The following is a 19,061-nucleotide window of genomic DNA, read 5'->3' on the forward strand; positions in this document are numbered from 1 at the left end:
GACATCGATGGTGAGCTGTCAGCTCTGGGCAGTGGTGGGTGAGTCTCTGTCCTGGAAAGCGAGGGAGTGGGGAGTCGGGGTTCCGGAGACTCTTCCTGGGAGGTGGGTGAGATGGAAGAGGCAGCGCAACCTGTGTGCACATGGACAAGCTACTGAATCTCCGTGAGCCTTAGCTTGCTCACCTGTAAGATGGGTGTAATCGTGCCCACACTTCACACTCATGAGAGGTCATGTATTGCTTTCCAGGAATCTGGGTGAAGATCTACATTCAGCAGGTTCAGCATAGCACTATTTATGTACAAGGAAGGAAAATGAAATATTTTACATATCTAATGATAAGGAAAAGATTGGATAAGTCAGGGTATATGCCAAGTAACGGATACCATGGGTAAGTAAAAGTACTTTTTAGGTGAAAGGCACACTAATCCTTTTCCTTCCCTGGTGAAAGCTGTTCAGTTGTGCCTGACTCTTTGTGACCCCATGGACTATACAGTCCGTGAAATTCTCCAGGCCAGGACACTGGAGTGGGTGGCCGTTCCGTTCTCCAGGGGATCTTTCCAACCCAGGGATCGAACCCAGGTCTCCCACGTTGCAGGCGGATTCTTTACCAGCTGAGCCACACCCTGCGTGGGGAAGAAAAACAGGGAAGGGAAAACATCAAGGCAAGGTGGTGCTGTCAGTCAGCTACCACTGAGGTCCCCTGAGGCTGGGGAAGCTCAGGAGCCTGTGCAAAGACAGCCTGACTTACTCCATCAGTGGGGTGAGGGAGCTGCGCATTTAAACACCGACTCCCATCCGTCGTCGACTGAGTCTGCTTCCAAATGGCATTTGGAAGTCAATTCTATAGGTAGGGCACAGCCCTCCTCTAGTACAGATTTAGCAGACAGGCAGAAACGAAAAGGGTGACAGCATTAAGTGTGGATGGCATTTGTAGCCATAGGCGTGCTCATCATGCGTTACTGGGGGAGGTGGTGGGGGGGGGATTGTCACTACAGCCATTTTAGAGGACAGATCATCATTTCCTGGGATAGTCATAAGACGCTCTCACAGTAGGACCCAGGAGTTGCACTCCTAAATATATACACACCCTGTGTTATCTTGGACACATCTATCAGGAAAGAAAGATAATAGTGTTTGCAGAGACTAGGGAGGGGATTCCATTCTGCCCAAGCCATATGAGCTGAGACTTGATGAGGGGGGCCTGTGAAGGAAGATGAGATCCTTGTAACAGGAAAGTGGGGCACTGAGAGGCAAAACCACACATATTCTCTGTAAGTCATAATAAGACATAACACTGACACTTGCTAATATTTACTCCTTACACCAGTGCTATGAGATAAGTACTGTTATTTCCCCCTTTTTATAGCTGGGGAAACTGAGGTATACAGGGGTTAAACCGTTCCAGGGAGTTAAACTGTTCTAGGGGTTAAACCGTTCTAGGGAGGATCAAGTGGTGCAATGGAAATAAGATGCTCAACACAGTGCCTGTGTATTTCAGTTCAGTTCAGTTCAGCCACTCAGCCGTGTCCAACTCTTTGCGACCCCATGAACTATAGCATGCCAGGCCTCTCTGTCCATCACCAACTCCTGGAGTTTACTCAGACTCATGTCCATTGAGTCAGTGATGCCATCCAACCATCTCATCCTCTGTTGTCCCCTTCTCCTCCTGCCTTCAATCTTTTCCAGCATCAGGGTCTTTTCCAATGAGGCAGCTCTTCGCATCAGGTGGCCAAAGTATTGGAGTTTCAGCTTCAGCATCAGTCCTTCCAATGAATATTCAGGACTGATTTCCTTTAGGATGGACTGGTTTGATCTCCTTGCAGTCCAAGGGACTCTCAAGAGTCTTCTCCAACACCACAGTTCAAAAGCATCAATTCTTCGGTGCTCAGCTTTCTTCATAGTCCAACTCTCACATCCATACATGACTACTGGAAAAACCATAGCCTTGACTAGACAGACTTTTGTTGGCAAAGTAATGTCTCTGCTCTTTAATATGCTGTCTAGATTGGTCATAACTTTCCTTCAAAGGAGTAAGCGTCTTTTAATTTCGTGGCTGCAGTCACCATCTGCAGTGATTTTGGAGCCCAAAAATATAAAGTCTCTCACTGTTTCCACTGTTTCCCCATCTATTTGCCGTGATGTGATGGGACCAGATCCTATGATCTTAGTTTTCTGAATGTTGAGCTGTAAGTCAACTTTTCCACTCTCTCACTTTCATCAAGAGGCTCTTTAGTTCTTCTTCACTTTCTGCCATAACAGTGGTGCCATCTGCATATCTGAGATCATTGATATTTCTCCCGGCAATCTTGATTCCAGCTTGTGCTTCTTCCAGTCCAGCATTTCTCATGATGTACTCTGCATATAAGTTAAATAAGCAGGGTGACAATATACAGCCTAGATGTACTCCTTTTCCTATTTGGAACCAGTCTGCTGTTCCATGTTCAGTTCTAACTGTTGCTTCCTGACCTGCATACAAATTTCTCAAGAGGCAGGTCAGGTGGTCTGGTATTCCCATCTCTTTCAGAATTTTCCACAGTTTGTTGCAGTCCACACAGTCAAAGGCTTTGGCATAGTCAATAAAGCAGAAATAGATGTTTTTCTGGAACTCTCTTACTTTTTCCATGATCCAGCGGATGTTGGCAATTTGATTTCTGGTTCCTCTGCCTTTTCTAAAACCAGCTTGAACATCTGAAAGTTCACGGTTCACATATTGCTGAAGCCTGGCTTGGAGAATTTTGAGCATCATTTTACCAACATGTGAGATGAGTGCAATTGTGCGGTAGTTTGAGCATTCTTTGGCATTGCTGTTCTTAGGGATTGGAATGAAAACTGACCTTTTCCAGTCCTGTGGCCACTGCTGAGTTTTCCTGGCTGGCATATTGAGTTTTTTTGCTGGCATATTGAGTGCAACACTTTCACAGCATCATCTTCTATTGAAATAGCTCACTCAACTGGAATTCCTGTGTATTTGGTATTAGCAAATGCCAGTGGTTTCTGACATTGTTACTATTTAGCCAAGACCAAAAGGTAACCACTGACCTGGGCTCCCAGTTTCTTGGAGGTCCCCGGGTGGATCTCCTCCCCAGAACTTTGAAGAAGTTGAACTTTCGCAAACCTGATTTCTCAGCATCTTTTTCTTGGCAAGTTTGGATGGTCAGGGAATCAGCTGGTGTCTGGGTTTGTGCCCTGAGGTCAAGTTCAGGGAGTTGTGGAAAGAGAACCAGGCCCCTGCCCAGCCTTATGGGCTTCCAGCCAGACATACCTGCTCCCCAGAATCTGGAGGGGGAAGCGCGACAGCCCCCCGAGGGAGGGAGCTGTGGGACAAGCTGAACCTCTTGTTTTCCATTCCCTCAGGGCAGCTCTGCCCTGCCCATCATATTCTTGGCAGCTCAGCACCCGAGGTTCATTCTGGTGCTAAAAATAGGCTGTGTTTAGACACTCTGGGGCTCCGGCTGGAAACACGAACTGAAGTAACCAAACACTGTCATTCCCGCAGAGGGGGCCTCTCAGCCTCCCTGTCACGGCAACTCACGCCAACTCACGCCAACCAGGGAGGGAGGCAGGGCAGGGGCTTTGTGCCACTTTCAGCAGATGGGGAAACTGACGCCCAGAGCAGGTCTCATGTGAAATGCAAAGGGACGAAGCTGTGAGAGCCAGCCTGTAAGAAACACCATCTCTGCCCCTGTGAGTGATCTCATCCAGTCCTCCCCAAGACCCTGCAAGGGAGACTTCTAGGGGCTACCTGCTTTGCTGAGAGAAAACAGCAGCTCAGAGAGGTGAAGACACCTGTCGAGTCTTGTTAATGCGATTCTGGCTTCCAGCTTGTAACGAACAACCAGAAACAGAGGAGAAGGGGCAGCTGGAGGTCAAGGCGTGCCCGCAGCCCAGGGTGGGACACACATCAGCTACGGAGTCACACCTACTTTGCAGGTTGCCGGGAGGGAGGAGCTGGTTAGAGGCTTGTGAAACCTTCAAACACAGTGTTCCGCCAGTGGCAGTTAGTTCCATTCCCCAGTTCTGTCTGGAGAGACACAGACAGAGAGAGCTGGAGAGAGACTTGGAAAGAGAGAGAGAGAAGGGAGAGGAAGGATGATGGGTGGACAGGAGAGACAGACGTTTCCCTGGGGGAAGTGGGATTGGCTCAGCGGCGGCCCCTGTGCCCTAGGACCACCCGAGGCTGAGAAACGCAGGAGGCTGCTGCAGGGGGCCCTGCATTTGCAACTCCCTCAGGCTGTCACTCGGGGATTTGGCACATGGCAGGGACCTGTGGCGGAGGTTCAAGTTCTCTGCTTCTTCTCACTATTTTCTGCACCAGTGTTCCCTGGGGACTTACCGTCTGCCAGAGGATGGGGTGGCGTAGCGAGAGCACAGACAGGGTCCCACTTACACGGGGCTCGGAGTCCAGGGCGTCCTCCTTCCAGGTGACCTCCCCCACCTCCCAGCACCGGCAGTCTGGTGTGGGCGACTCGAGTCAGCGCCCGCCTTCCCCGGGAGGAGCCCCCTTCCTCAGAATCCGCGCCCCCCTTTCCCCAACCCCACATCCGACACCACCACTGCCTCAGTCTCTCTGTTCCCTGCCAGCTCCTAATGAGCTCATTATCTTCTTAAAACCCATTTGGCACCCACTTAGAGAAAAGATGTGTTGAAATATAGAAGAACGGGAAGGGAACAACAAAAAGGAACTAGACCCAGAAATACCCTCAGAGAGACAGAGCCACGGGGACACAACAGCGGAAGTCCTTGCTGTCTCCATACTCGCAGCAGATGCGCTGCTTGCTGTCGGCAAGGGGCTCTGGAGGCAGCTCACGTGTGCTCACGGGAGGGGAGGGGCTGAGGGCTCTTCTTGAGCACCTACTATGTGCCAGATGTACAATTTTTTTTAACTGGGGTATAGTTGCTTTACAATGCTGTGTTAGTTTTCTAGTATACGATAAAGTGAATCAGCTATATGTGTACATATATTCCCTCCCTCTTGGACTTCCCTCCCACCCTACACCCGCATCCCACCCATCGAGGCCACCATAGAGCACCAAGCTGAGCCCCCTGTGCTCTTCCTGTAGTTTTCAATGCAATCCTCCAACCAATATATTTCGGGGGGAGTGTCAAACTTCTTATGTCCACTTCACAGGTCAGGAGCCTTGGTCGCTGAGAAGAGGTGTCTTGCCCCAGTCACACAGGTGGTGGATGGAAGAGGCGGGATTTGAGCCCAGATCGGTCTGCCTGCAGAGTCCATGCTCTTGCCTGCATGCCTCTGGAAGGGCTGGTGTCCCCCTCACCGCCTATTCCCATGAGGGCTGCTGGTCTTCCTTCATTCTGGCCCAACTGCGGAAATCTCTGCCATGTGCGTGATTTACATGGAATACCAGGGGACACCCCTCACTGCCCAGAGGTTTTTAAGCTGATAAGAGGCTGGTCTTTCCAAAGTGTCGGTGTGACCATGAAACTTCAGTTATAGTCCAGATTTCTGAGTTTGGCATTCAAGGCTCCCCAGGGTCTGACCCCAACCCACCGCTTCACTGCCTTCTTACCATGCACTAAGCTCCTCTAGTGGCTCAGAGGGTAAAGCATCTGCCTGCAGTGTGGGAGACCTGGGTTCGATTCCTGAGTCAGGAAGATCCCCTGCAGAAGGACATGGCAACCCATTCCACTATTCCTGCCTGGAGAATCCCATGGACGGAGGAGCCTGGTGGGCTATGTACAGTCCTTGGGGTCGCAAAGAGTCAGACACGACTGAGCAATTTGGCTTCACTCAGTAAGCCCCTCAAGCTGCCTCCACCGCAGTGCCCTGCCCTGGGTGTGTGCTGCTCCTCCTCCCTAAAGTGTCCTTCTGCTGTTTCTTCACCCAGAAAGCTGACTCTTCCTGCAAGACCCGCCAGCTTAAAGACCCCTCCCAGAGGGCAGCCATCTCTGAGTCCCCTCAGGGCAGCTTCAGACCCTCACTTCTTGGGGCTCCCACATTCCGGGGCCTCTTACCCGAGGGTACAGAAACCCCTTGACATGTAAGCCAATATCTAGGAACTTTTGTGCAAGCGCTCTTCTCTGGGCATATGCCTGTAGTTTTTTGGTTTTTTTTTTTTTTTTTTTACCATATTCTCAAAGGAATACAAGACTAGAATAGATGTGTGGTTAGGAACACAAGCTGTGAAATCAGATGAGCCCAGGTTCACAAGCCAGCTGCCACTTACCAGCTGTGTGGCCTTGGACAAGTTACTTTATCATCCTGTGCTTTATTCCTCTCCTCTTTGAAATGGATCTAGATCTGCCTCATTGTATTGACATGATGATTAAATCAGGGCATTGTGTTTGTAGAGTGGTATCTGGCATATAATAAGTGCTCGATAAACATTAGCTGTTAATATTAATTTCTGTTCTATATCTTATATATACCTCTACTATGGGATTTATCATTGTCTCTCTGCCTGGAAAATCCCATGGACAGAGGAGCCTGGTGGGCTACAGTCCATGGGGTCCAGAAGAGTTGGACACAACTGATTTTGACTTCACTTTCACTTTTCACTTTCATGCATTGGAGAAAGAAATGGCAACCCGCTCCAGTGTTCTTGCCTGGAGAATCACAGGGATGGGGGAGCCTGGTGGGCTGCCATCTATGGGGTTGCACAGAGTCGGACATAACTGAAGTGACTTAGCAGCAGCAGCAGCTCTAATATAGTGATTTGATATGGTGATCGTTTAAATTGCTCTCTCCCTCAGTAAACTCTGAATTCTTTGAAAGCAGCAACTCCGAGTTTTTTTTTTTTTTTTTCAAATTATTTATTTCTGCGTTCCAAGCACATGCATGGTAGGCAAGTAACACATGTTGCTAAATGAATGGAGGAATGGGTGGATGAATGGGTGGGTGGAGAGCTGGATGAATGAGTGGGCTGCTCCAATTCAGATGAATAGATAGATGAATGAATGGGTGATGGATGGATGGGTGGATGGATTAATGAACAGATTAATGATGAATGGATGGAGGGGTAGGGGAATTGATGGATAGATTAAAGAATGAATGATGGATGGGTGAATAGATTGTGACTTAATGGATGGATGGATGGGTAGGTGGACTGCTGGGTAGATTAAAGAATGACGGATGGATGAACAGATAGTTTGACCCCACAAGAGCATGCATTTGGGGCTGTCTTGTTCATTGAATAGTTCCAAGTGCTTACAACGATAGTGTATGTAGGTGCTCAGTACTTAATTCTTGAATGAATAGGATGGCATGTGTAGGAACACTGGACTCTACCTCACACCGCAGTTAAACTCTCATACTGCTGTCTGGATTTGGTAGGGGCTGTCACCATTCAAATCACCCATTGGCTGGCTGACAGTTGACTCCTTTGCAGTGGCCAAGATTGTCATGAGGCCCCCTGCTGGTGGTGATATGAAACCACATAAGGCAAATGGAGTTCTTTTTTTTTTTTTCCATTTTCTAATTTACAATCTATTTTCTTCCAGACTGCTGATCCTGAGTGTTTACTGAAAAAACCATGGTTGTCAAACCTTTGTGCTCGTGATCATCACCTGAGAGCACCTGGTTACACCTGTAGGCTTCCTCCTCAACCAGAAATTCCGATTGGAGAGATTGGGAATCTTCGTGCGTAGCCAGGCTCCCAAGGGATGCTGAATCAGACGCTCCTCAGACCACACTCTGAGGGGCCCTCATACAATGAGCCACCACTGGCCACTGGGAGCAGGTGGAGACGGGCTGCTGCTTCAGGGGCTGTCTCAGAACTCCCAAGTGATGTCCTGACCGTGTGGGAGAAAGAGTCAAAAAGGCGGGGGTTCAGAGCTGTGCTTTTGTGTTCAGACCATCCTAGGTTCCAATCCCACCTCCACCACTCACCAGCTGTGTATCCTCAGTTTCCTCATTTGTAAAATGGGAAATAGGCACTTCCCATGGGAACATGGGGAAGAGTAATTAATACACATGGAAGGCTCCGTACAAAGCAGAGCATGCCATGCATAATAAATACTGAGTGAATGCGTATGTTGCTAAATAATTCTGCTTTCCTTCCTTCTCCTTTTCTTCCTTGGATAAAAGAGAGGGACTCTGGGTTTGAACTCTTCCATGACAACGTGATCCCGGTGAGAGAAGGAACTGTGTCTCTTGGGTTCACAGCTTTATTCCCAGCACCTAGAACAGAGCCTGGAGGAGGGCATGGCAACCCACTCCAGTATTCCTGCCTGAAAAATCCCATGGACAGAGGAGCCTGGGGGCTACAGTCTACATGGGGCCCCAAAGAGTCGGACAGACTGAAGCGACTTAGCACACATGCAAGACAGTGCCTGCTACACAGTAGGTCTTCTATAAATATGTGTTTGGGGGAAAAAAAATGAACAAATTTGATCTAGTTCAGTATCAGCCACGTCCAGCAGACAGTCTGGCAAAGACCTAGGAAGTACATTTAGACTTAAACTAACCCCCATGAATCAGCATATATTTGACAAATATGCAGACGTATGGGGCTTAGGAAGGGCTTCCCCCATGGCTCAGCAGTAAAGAATCTGCCTGCAATGCAGGAGATGCAAGAGGTGCAGGTTCAATCCCTGGGTTGGGAAGATCCCTTGGAGAAGGGAATGGCAACCCACTCCAGTATTCATGTATGAAAGATCCCATGGACAGAGGAGCCTGGTGGGCTACAATCCAAAGGGTCGAAAAGAGTCAAACATGACTGAGCACTGAGCAATGGGGCTTAAGGACCTGAGTTTGTCCAAGATAAAGCTTGTCCCAAGACGAGGACCAGCAGGAGTCGCTTTTACCCAGCACTGCTGGGTTCTTTGGGCCACTGGTTTCCTCCCTCTCTGGACTCTGCATTCTCCCCTCCCCTGAGAATGTTCAAGAAAGCTTCACATTCTGGCCTCTGCCAGGAGGTTTCTTATGTCTGTACCTGTGCTCTTTTGCAGGTGGCAGCCCTGAGCCCTAATGCTTCACCAGATGAAAGGCTGCCTGCTTGTGTTTCCACCAGGTGGACAGACTGAGCTTGGTCCCCAGCTGGGAAAGAGGCCCTCCGTGAATTAACCTAGGTCCTATAGGCCTGAGCAACCAAGAACGGGCAAGAAGCGAACTCCAGCTGCCTGTGAACCCTCACAAAATCCTCCTCCGATTGCTATTTTCCAAGTTCTTTGGGAATTCTGCGGCAGAGAACAAGATGTAGGAACATGGGACCAACTCCTGAGTGCCCTGAGCCTCAGAACCCCTTTCATGGCCCAGAGAAGCCCACCCTGACCTCAGGAGGGCTGGGGAAGCCTGTCCTCTCTTCTCTTGGTGTCAGCCAAGCATTGGACTTGCCCTCCTGCCCTGGACTTGGCAGTCACCTTCACAGCGGGATTAAGACTGAAGACCCCCAGGGGCTCCATCCCTAAGGGAAGCTTAAGAAACAAAGCCCCCTTCCCTTCTCTCCTTGGACCACACCCCCCCAAGCCCCAGCTGAGCCCCAGCGATCCAGTCCGGAATGATCCCACTATGGCCAAGCTCTGGTTCAAATTCCAGCGGTACTTCCGCAGGAAGCCTGTGCGTTTCTTTACCTTCCTGGTGCTCTACCTGACAGCTGGGAGCCTTGTCTTCCTTCACTCTGGTTTTGTGGGTCAGCCTGCCGTCTCCCAGAACCAGGCCAACCCCGCTGCGGGGGCCCCAGTGGAGGGCGCTGAGCTGACCTTCCTGGGTGACTTAAATCTGGGCAGAGGCTTCCGGGACACAGGTGAAGTCTCAAGCATCGCCCGCAGGTACGGACCCTGGTTCAAGGGCAAGGACGGGAATGAGAGAGCCAAGCTGGGGGACTACGGGGGAGCCTGGAGCCGGGCCCTCAAGGGGAGGGTCGTCCGGGAGAAGGAGGAGGAGCGAGGTAAGAGGGGTGAGCCTCTGGGCTGGAAGGTGGCTGAGGACAAGGGAAGGGGGATGATGATACTAATAATATTATAGTAACAGCTGCCAGTGTTCAGTGTTTCCTAGGAACCAGCCATTATATATGCAGGAGGTTTCACAGAGGAGAAAATTGAAGCTCAGAGACATTAGGTAGCTTGCCCAGGGTCACACAGCTTATAAACATCCACGCTTAGAGCTGAACCCTGAATCTGTCAGAGTTCAACATCTGACCCTCCCATGCAGCCCTTTATAGCCCTTGTTACATGCACCTGAAAATCAAAACCCCGAGCATCTATTGAGCACTTACTAAGGGCCAGGTACTTTTCCAAGCACTTGACAGGCATCAAATTACAGCCACAACCCCATGTGATAGGTGCTATTATTCCCATTTTAAAGATGAGGAAACTGAGGCCCCGGGAGCCTAAGGTCACACAGCTAGCTAGTGGCAGAGCTTCTGTTCTGCTTAGCCGGATCCCTTGGTGAGGGCGCTTAGGGGACTTCGTTTCGTTGCATTTTCTTAGCCTGTCACAGTCAAAGTGGGCTTTTCTTCCTAAGTACATCACCTCACTTGATTTTCACTACACTCCATGGACTTAAGGAATGTGATCCTATGCCCAGTTAACACACATGGAAACAGGCTTGGAGAAGTGAAAACTTTCCCCAAGGCCACATAGCTGGTCAGTGACAAGTTCAAAGCAGACACATCTGGCCTGGATGCTGGCTCTATGACTACTTCCCAGGGTCAACTGATGTCCCCTCATCGGAGCAGCGTTCTGGGGAGGACCCCACAACTCCTGCAATTCATGAGATTAACACGAATGGACATTTCCAGAATCACAGCCAGATGGTTTGGGAGGATCTACCACCAATCAGGACAGAAGGAAAACCTCCCCAGCCCTTGTGTTCCCTGCCACATGTCACACTTCCGCTGTCATTCAACTTGTGGAAAAACCCCTTCTCCCACCGTGGAAGGAAGCAGGGCTATTGGAGGGGACTCGTCCTGGGGAGCATGTTTCCCTGCTTCAGTCCCAACCTGCTTCTGGCTCAGGAGCCATCCAGAAGACCCCATCATTTTACCCTCAGGAATTTTCTAGAATTCCACTTCCTTGAAAACTTCACAGGGCAGTGAAGGAGAAGGTGAAAGGTAGCAGAATGGCTTAGGGAACTTGGATTCATAGTCCAACTCCACTCCAACCAGTCATGCAGTCCAAGCAAATGGCTTGGCCTTTTCATGCCTCAGTTTTGTCATCTGTAAGATGGGAACAATGGCCTCCTTCCTGCCAGGCTTCTCCTGAGAGTTTGATGAGACATGATTATGGAAACATCTAGCATGATGCCTGCACAGAGTCGAGTCTTAGGGGTGATCAGGAAGGTCTGTGGATCCACCTGGGTAAGGGACCCCATCTTGTAGGCATAGCTGAGGTGTGAGGTGCTGCCTTGATGGAGAAATTCTCTCACTGCCTTCTCCAATCACCAAGCTTCATCTCATCCCAGCCACTCCAAACTCCTTCTGCTACTTTGCAAGCCCCATTAAACTTAGGATAAATTCCAGAGCCCCCATCATGGCCCACCATGTTGTAACACTTGGCATTATATGTTGTAACATTAACATGTAACACTTCCCACCCACTTCACCACACATCTTAAACACACCAATCCCGTTCCTACCTCAGGATCTTTTTATAGTTAGTCTCTTCCATCTGGGATGCTCTTTCCCATATCTTTGCATGGCTCCCTTCCTCCCTTCCATCAGGTCTCCAGTCAAACCATGGCATCCTGTAGCGGTCTTCCTGGAATGCCCTAAAGTAGCCCCATTTTGTGCCTGGTCAGGACCACGTTCCCCAATTCTATTTTTGTCACAGTACCTATCACCATCTGAAAGTATCTTGCTTTTATTTGCTTCCTTAGTTTTTTAATTTTTGAAATTTTATTTACTTATTTTATTTTTGGCTGCTCTTGGTCTTGGTTGCTGCATGGGCTTGCTCTAGTTGTGAAAAGCAGGGCTAGTCTCTAGTTTCAGTGCACAGGCTTCTCAGTCCAGTGGCTTCTCTTGTTGTGGAACACAGGCTCTAGGCATGCGGGCTTCTGTAGTTGTAGCAGGCAGACTCAATAGTTGTGGCACGGCATGTGAGATCTTCCTGGACCAGGGATCGAACCAGTGTCCCCGGCATTGCAAGGTGGATTCTTAACCACTGAACCACCAGGGAAGCACTTTGCTTCCTTGTAGTCTATCTCTACTACTAGACTGTCAGCTCCATGAAGGCAGAAATGGGTACCTGTCCCGATTGCTTCGTTCTATCAGCACCTTGGACAGCACCAGAAACAAAGATGGTACTCAGTACCTACTGGTTGTATAAAAGAGTTATTGGATGCACAAACGAAGGAATGACCAGCCTGCTGCCTGGCCACAGCTCTACTCATCCTCCAGGTCTCAGCTTAGTTCACCTGCAGAAAATTGCCCTGACCCCCCTCTGCTGCTGCTAAGTTGCTTCAGTCGTGTCCAACTCTGTGCGACCCCATAGACGGCAGCCCACCAGTCTCCGCCATCCTTGGGATTCTCCAGGCAAGAACACTGGAGTGGGTTGCCATTTCCTTCTCCAATGCATGAAAGTGAAAAGTGAAAGTGAAGTCGCTCAATCGTGTCCAACCTTCGAGACCCCATGGATTGCAGCCCACCAGGCTCCTCTGTCCAAGGGATTTCCCAGGCAAGAGTACTGGAGTGGGGTGCCATTGCCTTCTCCGACCCCCCCCTCTAGGCTTGATCAAATGTGCCTTCTCTGTACTCCCTGTCATGGCCCTTATGTGAATGGTAATTTCCTGTGTTCGTTGAGGTCCTCTAATAGAATATGATTCCCTAATGGCACAATTGATACATCCAACAACAATAGAAACAAATAGAATGAAATACCACCGCCCCTGTTCCAGGTAGTTACTGCCATTGCTTGAGCACCTCCTTCATGCCAGCCACTGTTCCATGTGCTTTTCATATGTTATTTGAATGAGATGATATATGTAAAATGCTTTTCAGATCTCTTGGCTTTTAATAATAGGTCACTTAATAGTTTCTGCCACTAGTATTAATAGTATTCTACTACTATATTTAGTAGCTAAATATATATTGAATGGTTATTATAGGCTAGACCGTCATTGCCTTATGTAATTATCACAACAACTCAACAAGTTAAAGACTATTATTATCCTATTTTACAAATGAGAAATTTTTAAACTCAGAAGAAGTCACTTACCCCAGGTTACCCACGTGGTGAGTAGAGGAACTGAGGTTTGAAGCAAGATTCATTTAATTCCAAAGCTTGTGAGCCCTCTTCTCTACCATGCTACCCCACCCCTTGCTTCTGGAAATCTTAGATATTTTATAAAGTATAAAGAGAGACAGAAGAGAAAATAAAGAAGCCTGGAGCGCAGAGCTCTCTTCAGGCAGCTTTGAAATCAGGCAGTCTTATTAAGAAAACACAAATTCAGACTGTCCTTGATTAACTTATTCAGAGTTCGGCAAGGAAACACAACATATTAGATTAACGCTAATAAAAATGAGACGCTTCCTTGACCTGATGCTAAACACATTTGGTTATCTAAAGTTGGCAAGGGCTCTGCTTGATGCAACGATGCAAGACTTAAGCTGTAAAGGACTCGGAGCCCATCATGGGACAGGAAGGGAGGGTGGAGCTGCTCCCAGGCTGGGCTGGGGTTGGGCAGGAAGTCTGACTTCCCGGGTGGAGCTGGCACCTGCAACGTGCCAGTCACCTTGCTAGGCTTTCGAGATCCTGTGCTCTGAGCAGCCACATGAGGGTTCAAATTCCAGTTCTGTGGTAGCTTGTGAAGCTCTTTGGGCAGGTCACCTCAGTTTCCTTTGGGAGGTAAAAGGTACTTAACATCAGATGTCTGTTGTGATGATTATATAAGAAAAATCGATGGCATGCTCTCTAAATGCCAGGCACTGTTCTAAACACTTTGAAGCTGGTACATCCCATAGTCTTCTTGGCAGCCCAGTTAAGTAGACACTGTCATTAACTCCCCCTTCCAGGGAGGAAATGGAGGCACAGAGAGGTTAGGTAACTTGCCCAAGGTTAACCAGCAGGAGGAGAGGATAAATCAATATTTGAACCCGGGAGGTTTGGATCTTACACTTGAACCCTAAGCACTACATCGTCTCAGTTCTCAGTGCACAGACAGTGTTCAGCACAGACCCTGGACCCCAGTAAGCACTTAGTGCGTGCTGGCTATTATTATTAATATTGTAATCCTGTAGGAGAGAACAGAGGTGATGTGACTTGCCTTAGGTGACCCCGTTGCCAGGAGCACAGCCAGGAGCTGACTCCAGTTTGATTTCAAAATCTGTGCTGTTTCTGTTTCCCCCACCCCAGATTACAGAGGGTGTTGGGCTGGGCTTGAAAAAGGACACAGGAGATTTAGTCAGCATTTTTGGAAGCAACCGCAGGGCTCCCACTTCCCACCTCCTCCAGCAGAAGATGCAATCTATGCAGGTTATGGAGGGTCAGCTCTGGGTCAGACTGTGTGCTCATACTCAGCCTTATGTCTGTAGGAAGTATTAAACTCTTTTCCATAGGTGAAGAAACGGAGGCTCAGAGGGGTTAAAGGACTTGTCCCATGTCGCACAGGTGCCAAGTGGCAGAGCAGACTCCAACCCGACTGTTGTTTACATCCAAAGCTCTTCTTTTAAAAAAAATTTTTTTTTTGTTTGTTCTTGGTTGTGCAGGGTCTTTGTTGCTGCATGTGCTTTGCTCTAGTTGCAGCTAGCAGGAGCTACTCTCTAGTAAGGGTGCCCGGGCTTCTCGTTGCAGAGTATGGCCTCTAGGACGAGCAGGCTTAGCTGCTCTGAGGCGTGTGGGGTCTTCCCAGATCAGGGATCAGACCATGTCTCCTGCATTGGCAGGTGGGTTCTTTACCACTGAGCCACAAGTTCAGTTCAGTTGCTCAGTTGTATTCGACTTTTTGTGATCCCATGGACTGCAATACACCAGGCCTCCCTGTCTATCACCAACTCCTGGAGTTTACTCAAACTCAGGTCCATAGAGTCGATGATGCCATCCAACCACCTCATCCTCTGTCATCCCCTTCTCCTCATGCCTTCAATCTTTCCCACCATCAAGATCTTTTCAAATGAGTCAGCTCTTCACATCAGATGGCCAAAGTACTGGAGTTTCAGCTTCAGCATCAGCCCTTCCAATGAATATTCAGGACTGATTTCCTTTAGGATGGACTGGTTGGATCTCCTTGCAGTCCAAGGGACTCTCAAGAGTCTTCTCCAACACCACAGTTCAAAAGCATCAATTTTTCAGTTCTCAGCTTTCCATAGTCCAACTCTCACATCCATACATGACCACTGGGAAGACCATAGCCTTGACCAGATGGACCTTTGTTGACAAAGTAATGTCTCTGCTTTTTAATATGCTGTCTAGGTTGGTCATAGCTTTTCTTCCAAGGAGCAAACATCTTTTCATTTCATGGCTGCAGTCACCATCTGCAGTGATTTTGGAGCCCCCCAAAATAAAGTCTCTCACTGTTTCCATTGTTCCCCATCTATTTGCCATGAAGTGATGGGACCAGATGCCATGATCTTAGTTTTCTGAATATTGAGCTTTAAGCCAACTTTTCCCTCTCCTCTTTCACTTTCATCAAGAGGCTCTTTAGTTCTTCTTTGCTTTCTGCCATAAGTGTGGTATCATCTACATATCTGAAGTTATTGGTATTTCTCCCGGCAATCTTGATTCCAGCTTGTGCTTCATCCAGCCTGGCATTTCACATGATGTACTCTGCATAGAAGTTAAATAAACACAGTGACAATGTACAGCCTTGACATACTCCTTTCCCGATTTGCAACCAGTCTGTTGTTCCATGTCCGGTTCTAACTGTTACTTTAAAAAGATCCAGAGCCACCAGGGAAGCCCCCAAAGCTCTTATTCTTAACCACTGAGCTATATTGTTCATTGCTCAGTCACTCAGTCATATCCGACTCTTAATAGAATCCCAACTCCATTCATTCATTCATTCATTCTGTATTTATTGCATGTCTGTTTGCCTTGCCTGTGCTGGGAGATGGAGACACAAGAATGATTCAAGCACACTTTTTCTTTTTTTGGTCTGAGGAATAGTCATACCCTCCAGGAGAAAGAAAGACAAGTAAAAAGATGAATTATATTTTAGAATATAACTTTTTTCTTGATCATCAAAGTCACATATGCTTATTGTAGAAAAATTAGAATACACAGCAAAAAGAGATAAAAGTTAAAATAGCCCAGAGGCCCACCATCCAACAACAGTCATGATCAACCCTGTTGAGGTATCACCTTTTTGGTCTTGTTTCCTCCCTTGTGGGTTTATTTCTAAAGAATTGTTGTTCGGTCACTAAGTCATGCCTGACTCTTTGCAATCTTATGGACTGCAGGCTCGAGGCTCCCCTGTCCGTCACCATCTCACAGAGTTGAGTCGGTGATTTCTAAACAATGGAACACTGTATATATATATATATATATATATATATATATATATATATATAGTATCATGTCATGCTTTCCCCCACTATAGCACTTTTTCATTTTGTTAAAAATTCTTCCACAGTGGGCCTAAATTCTTCATACTCTGAAAAAATAATGCCCAGTACTTGGAAAATTGTTTAGAAAGTGCTAAGGTGGGGTAAACCAGGGGACTCTGGGATCCCAAGGGAGGGATCCGGTTGGGTCATGGGGCTGTATCATGCCTTCCTGAGGGGAGGAGATAGTTGAGCTGAGCCTGTTAGGATCCTTGGGCCCTGACCAAAGTGAAAGATGCGTCCCTTCTACCCCTAGGGAACCTAGATATGAGCAGGAATTCCAGGAATGCAATTTCCTGCACAAGGAAGCCCAGATAGCCCTGGAGTGATCCTCCTGAGGGACAACTTTCCAAGACAGTGAAGAGCCCCCAGCAGGAAAGTAACTGTTTCTCTTTCCCACAAAGAGATCAACCTTCCTCCCACAAAGAGATCAACCTTCTGGTCAATTTTTTTTTCTTACAGTCAATTTTAAAAATACCCCTGTAGGGACTTCCCTGGTGGTCCAGTGGCTAAAACTCCATGCTCCCAATGACCGGCCAGGTCCGGTCCCTGGTGGGAGAACTAGATCCTGCTGCAACTAAGAGTTAACCTGCCTCAGCTTAAAGATGGGCTTCCCTGGTGGCTCAGTGGTAAAGAATCTGCCTGCCAATGCAGAAGACACGGGGTCAATCCCTGGTCCGGGAAGACCCCACATGCCATGGAGTAACTAAGCCCATGTGCCACAGCTACTGAGCCTGTGCTCTACAGCCCGGGAGCCACAACTACAGAGCCCACGTGCCGCGACAACTGAAGCCCAAGCACCCTGGAGACCATGCGTGACAACAAGAGAAGCTACCACGATGCAAAGCCGGAGTACTGCAACCAGAAAGAAAGCCTGCACAACAGCAAAGACCAAGCACAGCCAAAAATAAAATAAATAAATAAATTTCTTTCCAAAAGAAGAAAAAGGTCTCATGTGCTGCAACTAAAGACCCAGAGCAGCCAAATAAATAAATAGTTTTTAAAAATATCCCCATATTGGTGTTCAAGGGCTGCTATAGCAAAGTACCATGAACTGGGTGGCTTGAAACAACAGAGATGTATTACCTTGCAGTTCAGGAGGCTAAAAGTCCAACATCAAGACGGGCTTTCAAAGCCCCTAAGAGGGAATCTCTTGCAAGCCTTTTCCCCAGCTTCTGGCATCAGTGGGAACTCTTGGCCTTCCTTGCAGCTGTAAAACACCAGTTGTTGCCTCTGTTTTCACACGGTCTTCTCCTTGTGTCTCTGGGACTTCAGAGAGCTGCTTGCCGCTTTCTTATAAGGACACCAGTCATGTTGGATGGGGACCCACCTACTCCAGTATCACCTCATAATTAATTACATCAGAAGTGACCCTATTTCCAAAGAAGGTCACATTCTGAGGTACTGGGCTTAGGACTTCAACTGATCTTTTTTTTATGAGGGGCACAGTTCAACCCAAAATACCTTTATGTTGGTTTTCTTTTTTTTTAATTTTCATTTCATTTCTTTGGCTGTGTCCGGTCTTGGCTGTGGCACGTGGGATCTTCATTACATCATGTGGGATCTTTGGTCACGGCGCACTGACTCTCTAGCTGTGGCATGGGCTCAGTGGTCGCAGCAAGCAGGTACTTGGTTGCCCCAAGGCACGTGGGATCTTATTTCCCCAACCAGAGATTGAACTTGTGTCCCCTGCACTGCAAGGAGAATTCTTAACCCCTGGACCACCAGGGAAATCCTACACGCTTATGTTTTATTTCCACTTTTTAGGCAGGACCTTGAGTACTACAGCCAGCCTACTTGCAATGGCAGGATTAGAACCCAGATCTGGTAGACTCTGAAACTGGTCCTTGAGGACACTGTAATACCTCCTGTCTGCAAATCTACTCACAAACAATAAATAAGAGGAATACAAATTAGCACATGTTTAGCTATCCTCTTAACAAATTACCTTTATTGAAGAGAACAACGTTGCTTGAAAAGGAAGATTAATTGAAGCAAAAGAGGGGAAGAAAAAGACAGGAAAGGGGGAAAAATAGTCAGGAAAGCTCTTTTCCAGATGCTTGTGTTCTCCTGGGCTCACCCCTCACTGGTTTCCGCGCTTGAGATAAATAGCAAGGCTGGGATGGGACTTTGCCATTTCAGCGATATTCGGATGGCTGCTCCGACGAGCTGATAGATTGTATGAACTCAGCCATTAATTCACCCTCGAGTGGCCTGTGAATTTTGTCCCTGTTTTACATACCCGACCTCCCCCTCATCTCCGGGAGATTCTGCCACTGCAGCAGAACTTAAGGAAAATCGGAAGTGGGTTGGATGGTAGCCCACCCCCTCCCACCCCGTCACCCCACCATGAGCTTATCTCTAACTGGGCGATAGAGCTCCGGCGACAGGGTTGCCGGTCGTGTTGGCCACAGCCTGCACTGAGGGTCAGGAGGGAAAGAGTCACCAGCCCTTCCTTGCCCGGGGCAAGGAGGAAACAGATTCAGTATCCGTTTCCTGACCCAAAGAGCTCAGCCCATCCGTCAGGTCACAGTATATAGCATGCCCAGGCTTCTCCAGAGCAGCCGTGAAGGGGACCGCAAGTCCCTTTTTCCCTCCTGTGGACAGAGGAAGAAGAGGAGGTTCATC

At 48.2% G+C, this 19,061-nt stretch overlaps 1 protein-coding gene across 3 annotated transcripts in view; it reads left to right on the forward strand.

The window, feature by feature from the left end:
• The window catches only part of WSCD2 (WSC domain containing 2), a 115,410-nt gene that overhangs the window by 53,364 nt on the left and 42,985 nt on the right, over positions 1-19,061 (forward strand). For all 3 annotated transcript variants that reach the window (XM_027566473.1, XM_027566472.1, XM_027566475.1), the window contains one exon: positions 8,908-9,845. In XM_027566473.1, coding sequence (XP_027422274.1) covers positions 9,467-9,845 — 379 coding nt within the window. In that variant the 5' untranslated portion in view covers positions 8,908-9,466. The remainder of the gene's footprint in view (positions 1-8,907; positions 9,846-19,061) is intronic.

This window comes from Bos indicus x Bos taurus, chromosome 17 (assembly GCF_003369695.1).
Source record: "Bos indicus x Bos taurus breed Angus x Brahman F1 hybrid chromosome 17, Bos_hybrid_MaternalHap_v2.0, whole genome shotgun sequence".
Classification (NCBI taxonomy): Eukaryota; Metazoa; Chordata; class Mammalia; order Artiodactyla; family Bovidae; genus Bos; species Bos indicus x Bos taurus.